At 43.4% G+C, this 11,882-nt stretch overlaps 1 protein-coding gene across 2 annotated transcripts; it reads right to left on the bottom strand.

Moving 5' to 3' along the window:
* Nucleotides 1-733: 733 nt before the first annotated feature.
* LOC111979476 (AAR2 splicing factor) lies at nucleotides 734-10,118 on the bottom strand. 2 transcript variants are annotated; one of them, XR_002879337.2, is made up of 5 exons: nucleotides 10,027-10,118; nucleotides 8,905-9,669; nucleotides 8,305-8,534; nucleotides 1,156-1,663; nucleotides 734-1,094 (listed from the first exon to the last, which is right to left on the bottom strand). XR_002879337.2 is itself a non-coding variant. In XM_024010053.2 (4 exons), exons 2-4 carry the CDS (start codon nucleotides 9,665-9,667, stop codon nucleotides 1,496-1,498), a joined length of 1,161 nt encoding a protein of 386 aa, XP_023865821.1. In that variant the 5' UTR covers nucleotides 9,668-9,669; nucleotides 10,027-10,118; the 3' UTR covers nucleotides 734-1,495. The 2 variants fall into 2 exon arrangements, 1 of the variants encoding a protein (XP_023865821.1); XM_024010053.2 differs by having other exon boundaries at nucleotides 734-1,663.
* Nucleotides 10,119-11,882: the final 1,764 nt, after the last annotated feature.

Here is an 11,882-nt window from a genome sequence, read left to right as displayed (position 1 = left end):
ACTGGATTGGACAGCTGGGTGAGTAACTGTCCTCCTGAAGTCAAATGCCCTCGCACCTCCACACTATGGTGTTCACAGGGCCACTGAAGTAGAGGGCTGCATTCATCCGTGGGACCCGACTGGTAATTGCAGAGTGGTCTGAATTTTTCATGCTGCGGGCAGGAGCGGGTGATTCCTCCTCAGTCTGAAAAGTGTTGGTCATCTAGTCGCAGCTGTGAATGCAAACACACACAGGCAGCATTTCCACGACAAGGTCTTGCGGTTATAAATCAACCTCCTGGCAGATCTTTCCTGTCATAAAACAAACCTCAAACACATTTTGAACAGTGTTGATGAGGCTGGTGTAATGGCACCTTTAGATGTAATGYCACATACCGTATGGCACCTTTAGAACAGTGCTGCACTGGCAGGAGTTAACAGCATTCTACAGTTCATCTTCTTAAAATATGATTTTAAACCTAAACACACTGCTAACCGTTTGTAATGTTTGTATCCAATTTCAACTTTGTGGCTGTGGAATTTGACCGTGGCTGTGTTATCTAGTGAAAACCATCACAGATCAATGGGGGAAAAGGTATTTTTAAAAGGTTTTACTGACATCCTCAAATCAGASACCAAACATTTCTCCCTCCAGATTGATCTACATACAATAAACAGTACAGAGCTAGTGAAGATCAGGGCTGCCATCTAGTGGACATAATCTGTTCCTAACAGAATAACCAAAAATCAGACACATGGTATCAAAAGTTGTTTAATCAAAGGAAACATCCAGTCACAGAATGTTACAGTGAATGGGTACAAAGGAAACAAAAAGGTGTGTGTGTGTGGTTACACTTTGCTGGATAGTCCACACAGGGTAGATTACCCACACACTGTGAAAAACAACAGGTCTTCAGTGGCACAGTAAGATTAAGTCAGAGTTAATAATGTTCAGAATTAACTGTTCTAGGGTCATTTTCCACTAGAATGTTCTACACTGTAAGAAATACACGAGTTTCAGATATGGTGTCAACTCAAACACAAATCAACAGTAACCTACTTGGGCTTTTTCTGATGTACTGTCAAAGACGAGCAATTCCCCAAAACAGAAAAACCTCACTTGAGAGGTYCTTGCCTGAACACAGAAGCACCACTGAAGTGAGGTTTTCCACAAACCTTAGAACGATCCACCTAGAAAGTACCACATTGACCTCATTCAGTTCAGATGGCCAAGTGCTCATTCATGTGTAGACTGACAGAGGTTACAGACAGAGAGCCAGGGAGGGGAAAGCATGGTCAGAACCGTCACTGGTTGGCCTATGGAGAGTGACACCCCAGAATCTAGAGTCTTGGGAGGACAGAGTTGTTTTTCCTTTGTGGTAAAACTCCCATTCAAGGCAACACACTGGAAGGAAATGAGACGAAGACAAATTAAGTCCTCGCTCTTCTTTTAAAATGAGGTTTCAGTCCTGTTTCCTCCCCTGACCCGAGAACATGGATAATCTTCTGAGCATGTTCAGTCCAGTGTGACCCCATCGGGCAGTTCCACMACGACAGGTTCACAATCGTCAGGATCTACCTCAAAGTCCCAGCGGAACTTCTTGGTCAGGTGGGCCTTGAACTTCTCTGCCCGCTTCCGCAGGGTGCCGTCCACCCCCGGCCCACTGGCAAACTGGAAGAAGTCCTGAGGGAGAGCAGGGAAATGGAGAGCAAGTTAGAAGCGCGAGACACCATAACGAACGTAGGCCGTACTCAGTAGATCACCTGCTGGGTGCCGACGAACGGAGACGATTCAACAGGAAATTAATAGAAAATGGCAGACAATGTTTTGTGGCCAGATGCGATAGGACCAATGATGTGTATAAACCCTAGATGACTGACTGTTTTGAAGCTACAGTGCAGTAGAGGGAACAGAGGCCGGAAAAGTCTTAAGTATCGTTTCTTCATCGTTAGTAATGCATTCCCTTGTGAATCTGGTGATGCAATTCATCGTTTCCCGATTAGAGAAATGTCATTTAAGTCGCTTGCATTATTTACCAAAAAATTATGGAGAAAGTGCCAAGTTAAGCCAACTAGATAGCGCTGTTTCTGACACCTTTATCAATGTTGCTGTTCTCGTGTTTATTAACCCATAAGCCATCTAAGCCGGGAGATGTGGTTCTACTCAGCTATATGGAATTGTTTTCAGAAAGTCTTAAGGATAATTTAGCTATTTGATTTTGAATTTTAAAATCCCTTGAAGTACAGTACCAGTKAAAAGTTGACACCTTCATTCAAGGGTTAATTTATTTTTTACAATTTTCTACATTGTAGAATAATAGTGAAGACATCAAAACTATGAAATAACACATATCGAATGATGTAGTAACCAAAAAAGTGTTAAACAAATCAAAATGTATTTTATATTTGAGATTCTTCAAAGTAGCAACCCTTTGCCTTGATGACAGCTTTGCACACTCTTGGCATTCTCTCAACCGGCTTCACCTGGAATGCTTAACCAACAGTCTTGAAGGAGTTCACACATTTGCTGAGCACTTGTTGGCTGATTTTGGGTTGAGGTCGGTGATTGTGGAGGCCAGGTCATCTGATGCAGCACTGCAACACTCTCCTTCTTGGTCAAATAGCCCTAACACAGACTGGAGGTGTGTGTTGGGTCATTGTCCTGTTGAAAAACAAATGATAGTCCCACTAAGCTCAAACCAGATGGGATGGCGTATCGCTGCAGAATGCTGTGGCAGCCATGCTGGTTGTGTCTTGAATGTTAANCTTTGCACACTCTTGGCATTCTCTCAACCGGCTTCACCTGGAATGCTTAACCAACAGTCTTGAAGGAGTTCACACATTTGCTGAGCACTTGTTGACTGATTTTGGGTTGAGGTCAGTGATTGTGGAGGCCAGGTCATCTGATACAGCACTGCATCACTCTCCTTGGTCAAATAGCCCTTACACAGCCTGGAGGTGTGTTGGGTTATTGTCCTGTTGAAAAACAAATGATAGTCCCACTAAGCTCAAACCAGATGGGATGGCGTATCGCTGCAGAATGCTGTGGCAGCCATGCTGGTTGTGTCTTGAATGTTAAGTGAATCACTGACAGTGTCACCAGCAAAACACCCCTACACCATCACCCCTCTTCCATGCTTCACGGTGGGAACCACATATGCGGAGATCATCCGTTCACTTACTCTGCGTCTCACAAAGACAGAGGGTATTTTGCAGCAATTTGACCATGAAGGCCTAATTCACAGTCTCCTCTGAACAGTTGATGTTGAGATGTGTCTGTTACTTGAGCTGCAATTTCTGCAGTTATTCTAATGGAAATATCCTCTGCAGCAGATGTAACTCTGGGTCTTCCTTTCCTGTGGCGGTCCTCGTGAGAGAGCCAGTTTCATCATAGCGCTTGATGGTTTTTGTGACTGCAATTGAAGAAACTTTAAAAGTTCTTGAAATGTTCTGTATTGAAGTAATGATGGACCTTTGCTTATTTGAGCTGTTCTTGCCATAATATGGACTTGGTCTTTTACCAAATAGGGCTATCGTCTGTATACCACCCCTACCTTGTCACAACACAACTGATAGGTTCAAACACATTAAGAAGGAAAGACATTCCACAACTTCTCTTTGAACAAAACACACCTGTTAATTGAAATGCATTCCAGGTGACTAACTCCTGAAGCTGGTTGAGAGAATGCCAAGAGTGTGCAAAGCTGTCATCAAGGCAAAGGGTGGCCACTTTGAACAATCTCAAATATATTTTGATTTAACACCTTTTTGGTTACTACATGATTCCATGTGTTATTTCATAGTTTTGATGTCTTCATTATTATTCTACAATGTAGAAAATAGTGAAAATAAAGAAAAACCCTGGAATGAGTAGGTGTCCAAACTTTTGTAAACATTTAATCTTTTTTTTTGTGTTGATGAAAAATGTTTTGGCCTTCCTGATAATAGCCCAAAAAAACACATTGAATAACAGATTCACTACATGGAACAGATAGTCCCCCTACGTAATAAAAATCTAAAAGGAAGTTTGTTCTCAATTGTCTGTCCTAACATGTATTTAACCCTTTATTTTTCGGCACTAAACCGTCTCCATATACAGTGGGGAGAACAAGTATTTGATACACTGCCGATTTTTCAGGTTGTCCTACTTACAAAGCATGTAGAGGTCTGTAATTTTTATCATAGGTACACTTCAACTGTGAGAGACGTAATCTAAAACAAAAATCCAGAAAATCACATTGTATGATTTTTAAGTAATTAATTTTGCATTTTATTGCATGACATAAGTATTTATACATCAGAAAAGCAGAACTTAATATTTGGTACAGAAACCTTTGTTTGCAATTACAGAGATCATACGTTTCTGGAGTTCTTGACCAGGTTTGCACACACTGCAGCAGGGATTTTGGCCCACTCCTCCATACAGACCTTCTCCAGATCCTTCAGGTTTCGGGGCCGTCCTGGCAATACGGACTTTCAGCCCCTCCAAAGATTTCTATTGGGTCAGGTCTGGAGACTGGCTAGGCCACTCCAGACCTTGAGATTCTTCTTACGGAGCCACTCCTAGTTGCCCTGGCTGTTGTTGGGTCTTGTCATGCTGAAGACCCAGCCACGACCCATCTCAATGCTCTTACTGAGGAAGGAGTGTTGGCAAGATCTTGCGATACATGGCCCATCCATCCTCCCCTCAATACGGTGTAGTGCTCCGTCCCCTTTGCAGAAAAGCATCCCCAGAATGATGTTTCCATCCATGCTTCACGGTTGGATGATGTGCTTTGGGTTGTACTCATCTCTTCTTCCTCCAAAACCGCGAGTGGAGTTTAGACCAAAAAGCTCTAATTTGTTCTATCAGACCACATGACCTTCTCCCATTCCTCTTCGGATCATCCAGATGGTCATGGCAAACTCAGACGGGCCTGGACATGCGCTGGCTTGAGCAGGGGACCCTTGCGTGCGCTGCAGGATTTTAATCCATGACGGCGTAGTGTTACTAATGGTTTTCTTTGACTGTGGTCCCAGCTCTCTTCAGGTCATTGAACCAGGTCCTGCCGTGTAGTTCTGGCTGATCCTCACCCTTCCTCATGATCATTGATGCCCCACGAGGTGAGATCTTGCATGGAGCCCCAGACGAGGTATTGACCATTATCTTGAACTTCTTCCATTTTCTAATAATTCGCCAACAGTTGGCCTTCTCACCAAGCTGCTTCCCTATTGTCCTGTAGCCCATCCCAGCCTTGTGCAGGTCTACAATTTATCCTTGATGTCCCTACACAGCCTCTGGTCTTGGTCATTATGGAGGGTGAGTTGTGTTGGATGGGTTGTAGAGGGGTGTGACAGGTGTCTTTTATACAGGTAACGAGTTCAAACAGGTGCAGTTAATACAGGTAATAGTGGAGAACAGGAGGCGCTCATTAAGAGAAAAACTAACAGGGCTTGGAGAGCCGAGATTCTAGCGTTGGTAAGTGATCAAATACTTATGTCAGTGATAGCAAAATGATTAATTACTTAAAAATCATACAATGTGATTTTCTGGATTTTGTTGTTAGATTACGTCTCTCACAGTTGAAGTTACTATGATCAATTACGGACCTCTACATGCTGTTGTAAGTAGGAAAACCTGCAAATCGGGCAGTGTATCAAATAGCTTTCGTCGCGCGACGGGTATTTACGTTCCATTCATTTTTCAACGTGGACGGGCGACGTTCAGCGAGTCTTGAGGCCTGTGGACGTCCTAAACATGTACAGTTGAGGATCGGAAGTGAACATTACCCACTGTATCCAAATACATGTTAGAAGTTGCAGTGTCTACAATTGCGGCTGACATGAGTAGATCCTTAATAAAAATTCCCTGTCTTAGTCAGTTAGGACTCACCGTAGGATGTGAGGAAGGAATTGTGAAGATGTGCAGGGGGGAGAGTGAAGTAGTAGGAGAGAGTAGATGGATTTGAGGCCGTTTAGTTGGCGTGCACGTCACGGTTCGGCAGTGGGGTCAAAGTACAACAGCTCAAGAGGGGAGTTGTGACACTGCGTTGTAAGATTGGTTTAACTTCGGACAAACGTTTTGTCTAAGCCTTCCACACAGCTCCACATAGTTGCGGGTGGAAATTTCGCCCATTCCTCCTGACAAGCTGTTGAGACGAGTCAGTTTGTGGCTCCTGCTCGCACATGCTTTTTTCAGGGTTCTCCCAGCAAACTTTCTATAGTAGGATTGGACGGTCATGCTTTGGATTGGCCACTGCCTGAATAACCAGTTATGGCCCACAACTGTGAAGTATGCGGGGCAGTTGGTGCATTTGAGAGAGCCGCCAGGGGTGTGTGCGGACCAGAGGGCGTAACATTCGATGAATTAGGTGCTTGAGATGTGCTTCGAAGGGGTATAGTGCCAGGCATTAATTTTCTCCTCATGGGATGCCATGCTAGGTTTGGTGAAGGTGCACCAGTCGCTCCTGGGGTGAGCAAGAGGCAGCCACCACAACCATGATGGCTTGGCGGTGCCACCCCTGGCGCGGACGGTTGATGGAGGAGGGTGCGTGTCGCTGTGAAGGGCATGTGCGCGGCGCTTCCCTGCGAAGGAGGTGAAACATCTCAGTATGGCCAGAACAGTATTTTTGGGTTTATCAGGACCAGAGGCAGTTCTCCAAAAATGTACAATTATTTTCCCATTTGCGAGTGCAAACCGTAGCTGTTTGTTGTGTGTATGCCGATTTTGTGAGGCAGGAGGCGTTCGTTGCGGTTGCTGAGCGGCCTTTTCGTGGTATGTCAATATTATGACTCTTGTTACCTGTGAATATAGATACTTTGGGGTGTACCTGGTTACTCCCAGCGCTTACACATAGGGGTCCGTGTTGCAATGTGATGTCTGGGGATTGAATTTCACTTTTCGCACAAAGTCACGGTGCATTTGGCTAAGACAAACGCGTTCCTTCCTGAGCTGAGTTGTGATGCGGGGGGGGGCGTCGGCGTGGTTCCCAGTGTTTACTTGGGCTTCGTAAGGTGGTGGACGGGGGGGAGGGGTATGGTGAGACTCGGCTACGGTTCAGCGGTTTGAGGATTCTCCCAAAGGTGAAGCAAGCTCTGGTGGACGCGCCCCTATGTTTTGTGGGGCTGAGTGAGTCTTCTGGAGTTCTGCGTTGCAGTTTTCCCATGATGTGGCCAAGCAAAGAGGACCAATGAGTTCGAGTTGTAGGCCTGAAAACATCCCACAAGTACACCTCCAATGACTCAAATAGTGTCAATTGCGCCATCAGAAGCTTCTAAACCATACAATAATTTCTGATTTCCAACGCTGTTTAAAGAACAGTCAACTTAGTGTATGAAACTTCTGACCACTGGACTATACAGGAAGATATTGAAATTAATCGTCTATATACTATATATATAGTTCAAGGACAAGTCAGATTCCTAACCTATTGCCAAAACTATTTGCTGAGTGTTAAAACGAGTTTCTTAATGAACTCCAATATAGTTAGCGACTTTCGACGTGCTAACTGTACTGTTTGTGAAGAGTCTCACCTTTACAGAGGGAGTCATATAGTGTTATCTATATATATCTGCCCTACAGACAAGTTGGCAGCGTCCGGCAAATCCCAAGACGCTTGGAGACATTAGGCAAAACAAAGAAGACCTAGGTTCAATGAAGCTCTCATCTTTTTCCACAGGTGTCATAGTTGTAGGCCAACTCGTTTGAGACTACTGACAATTTGTGAGGAAGACCATCTTATCAGAAGTCTTTATGGTCTGACAAACACAAACTCTTTAGCTCTGCACCGAATGCGAAGGGGAAGCAGTGGATTGAGCATGGCATCCAAATACAAAAAATATATATCTCTAGCTTAAATAGGACAGAATTTAATGGTGATGTTTATCTACACCCAATTGGCATTTCACGACACTAGACTTCCACCGGTTAATGTATCACAACCTTTATCTTTGGGAATATATATATATCTATATCTATACAATTAGCAAATGATGAAACAATATTCAAAAGCGATCTGTATAATAACTCAGACAAAACATAAAAGTTCCTATTTCAGACCCTTGTCTTTTCAAAGATAATTTGTAAAAATCCAAATAACTTCACAGATCTTCATTGTAAAGGGTTTAAACACCGTTTCCCATGCTTGTTCAATGAACCATAAACAATTAATGAACATGCACCCGTGGAACGGTCATTAAGACACTAACAGCTTACAGACAGAAAGTAATTCAAAACAATCAGAAAAGGTGGGTGTGTCTTGCTAAAATGACATGGAATGACCCCCGGGGAAGATACTCTTAACACAGACATCAGTAATGATTGACGATTCATTCATGCCAGCTCACCTGTAGCGTGGAGGTGAGGAAGTTGTCCTGGGACACGATGTCGACAAAGAAGTCTGGAGGGATCTCTCCCAGCTGGTGGTAGAGCACAGCGATGAGGCCCAGGTACAGATCCCGGCGTTGACGCATGGCCTCCTCACTACGACACAGCAGGGCTAGCAGGCGCTTCCAGTGCTCAAAGCCCTCGTACACATTCCCAATGAGGAAACACACAAAAGCAAACTGCAGCTCACCTGGAAGGGGGAGGCAGGGAGAGAAGCAGAGGGAGAGAGAGAAGATGTGCAATCAGTCAGACAGTTTATTATCAACTGGTAATGAACTCAAAACAATAGAGACGTATCCAGTTTATTGTACACCTCTATATAAAGCAGACTGTCCTTGTCAGTTTCCCATAAAATGTGGCTTAGAGTGGTTAAGGATTGGCAGCTGAGGCAGAAATATGACCTGCAGCAGGGCTCTAATCATGTCYATTCAAATGTCAAAGCCCCAATCTCATTTGATGTTCCGCTGTCTATACAATTGTAGTCCAAGTTCCAATTCAACTGCTCCATACATTCATATAAACTGGTCAAATATACCACATAGGTCTCCCTTCTCACTCACCCAGCACGTTGAGTGGCTGCTGCTGGTGATGTTTCTCTAGCAGACTGTCCAGGGCATAGCTCAAGTCCAGGCTGCACTGGGTGATCTGGGCTGGGGTGGCCCCAGGAGGGTAGGTCTGCGTGGGGATGGGGGAGAACCTCAGCTCAGTCCCCTCTCTTGGCTTCATCCTGGGAAGCCTGTCCAGGCCCTCCCTCATGCTCTGACACTCTGTGTCGTTCCTGGGCAGGTTCTGCTCGTCGCGATCCTTGGTGTGTGTGAGCTGGAGCTCTGGGATCACGTCGCTGAAGGCACACACACGCCCAGAGAGAGGCTGCAGCCTGGTGGCCAGCTCCTGGTTCACCCTGTCAGTTAGGGAGACCCATTTCCGCATCACCTCGTACGGGTAMGGCCCCAGGAAAGGGTCCAGGTCTCGTAGGCCTGCTCGGACCCGACCCACCTCATCTTCATTCTGAGTGGCAGAGAAGTCCAGATCCTCCTCTTTGGGGTCCCAGTGGGCCAGCAGGATCTCTCTGGGCTTCAGGGTGAGGAAGAGGCCTGTTCTAGGGCCTGTTTCACCCCCGCGGTCTGGTGCGTTAGAGGAGCAGTAGTGGAGGAAGTGGAGACCTGGTGGAATCATCTTCACCCCGCGGAAGCGAGGCCCGACCTGCCAYCTCTTGTAGTCAATGCCCAGCTCAGTGCCCTCGGGAACCCCCAGCAATACGACGGTCGCCCCCTCCTCAAACAACCCCCGTGCCACCTCGGGATCCATGTCCACCGTTGCCATGGCTGTTCCCACAGTGATGGAAATYGATCAATACAGACGTTAGCTAGCTAGTTCTTTGAACGTCATGCTTCATTATTACTAAACAAGTAAGCTACATACCGTACATATCAGATCTGTTATACTTTAATATGCTTTGAGCTAGCAAGCTAGATAGCTAGCTCTAGTAGTCAACGTTCGATAGTTAGCGTTAACTAACTAAGCAAGACTAGCAGGACAGTTCTAAATTGAACTCCATAGATAGTTAGCTGCTTAACACTTGCCCAAATGTACCCTGAACGTGCAAATACGGTTAACATACTTCACTAAAACACTACAGTCGTGTTTCGAAGATCAAGACGTTTCCAAAAAATTCACTGTACCTGAAAGTTTAGTAGATGCGTTCACGTTACTAGTTGGTGCCACAATACTGTGCGTGCCTAAAATCTTTCCCCAATAAACAAAAGCCTAKAATGAGAACAGTTCCGGAAGGTATGCAACTTCGGAAGACTTCGTCTTATTTTTTTWWWMTTTMTTTATTGCATCACACGAACATTGTACAAAATAATATACAAATATCACATATGACAAAAGACCCTACCCAAAAATGTAAATAATAAACAAAACCAGAAAGACACAAAGCAAGAATATTACACTATAGACAAGTTACATCTTGACAAATACTGTAGACATGTATTTGATCATTTGCTCGTTAAACTTTTCACGGATGTAATATAATATTCTAAATCACTTTTTTTTACCCATGAACTTCACTTTACGGATGAATTTTTTTTCCCAATAAAAGTAACAAATCCACAATGTATTGGCAGTCATTGTATGTAAAATAAGTATGTAAAATAAACTTGTATATCAAATGTGGTAATGCTTACAGGTTTACTCATCTCATCATTAATATACATGTTCATATCTGTCAAAAATATTTCACTATGCAAACAATGACAAAATAATTTTCCAATTCACAAAAGCTGCATTCATTTTCCGCGTTACATTAACAACATATTTAGAAACACAACTATTACAACGGTAACATTTGTGAAGTATCTTGTAAGAGACTTCTCTTACTTTATTACTTGTCAAATATTTATGTGGATTAGTCCACACATGCTGCCATTTCACATCAAATTAAGATGCCCATTGAAAAATTGCAGCAYGGGTGAACTTCCTCTTAATCATTTCTATAACTAAATTGTTACATTTCTCATCTAATACATTCATGCCATTCATTTCTACACTATCACTAATGTAATGAAAAGTTTGATTAATCCTTCAATTAAAGCAAGGATTCCATTGAGAATAGCTTTCATTAAAATGTCATGTTCCTTACACAACATAACAAAGTTATATTTGGCTAATATTTCCTTGTAAGTATAAAGATCACCATTATAATTTATAAGTTGACTAACAACAAAGATATTATTGGCAAACCAATTATGAAAAAATAAGGTTTTGTGTGGAGTGAAGTGTGGAGTGAAGTTGTGCTTGTATAACAAGGACTAGCACATTAGAGCTTGTTAATGAAAAGTTGCCAATTTAACAGGATGTTTACCCACAGTATAATGAAATATSAAGCCCCCCAATTTTCTGGAAAATCAAATATGGTATTTTATTCCAAGGACTGTAAGGTTTTTTGAGATACCGCTTTATCCAGTTCAATATGTAGTCGGAATTGTCACGCTCTGACCTTAGATATCTATGTTTTCTTTATATTTCGATTAGGTCAGGGTGTGACGAGGGTGGGTTTGCTAGTTTTTTTGTATTGTCTAGGGGTTTTGTAAGTCTAGGGTATGTAGGTCTAGGGGATGTAGGTCTAGGTGATGTGTAGGTTTATGGTGGCCTGATATGGTTCCCAATCAGAGGCAGCTGTTTATCGTTGTCTCTGATTGGGGATCATATTTAGGTAGCCATTTTCCTTTTTGTGTTTCTGGGTTCTTGTCTATGTGTAGTTGCCTGTTCAGCACTCATATGTATAGCTTCCCGGTTCATTTTGTTAGTTTTGTTCAGTGTTCATTCTTATAATYAAGAAGAATGTACGCATACCACGCTGCGCCTTGGTCTCCTCCTTTTGACGGCCGTGACATGAATAAACAGCATAAAATCTAAAACATTAAGACCACCATCACAAATCTTGTTGGTAACGACATCTTTCCTGATCTTGTGTGCCTTATTTGTCCAAATTAAATAGAATAATAATTTGTTGCGAATGGACTTGGGAATGCCT

This window comes from Salvelinus sp. IW2-2015, linkage group LG19 (assembly GCF_002910315.2).
Source record: "Salvelinus sp. IW2-2015 linkage group LG19, ASM291031v2, whole genome shotgun sequence".
In the NCBI taxonomy this organism is placed as follows: Eukaryota; Metazoa; Chordata; class Actinopteri; order Salmoniformes; family Salmonidae; genus Salvelinus; species Salvelinus sp. IW2-2015.
Note: the sequence above shows the minus strand (reverse complement) of the source record. Positions and strands in the feature narration are given on the sequence as shown.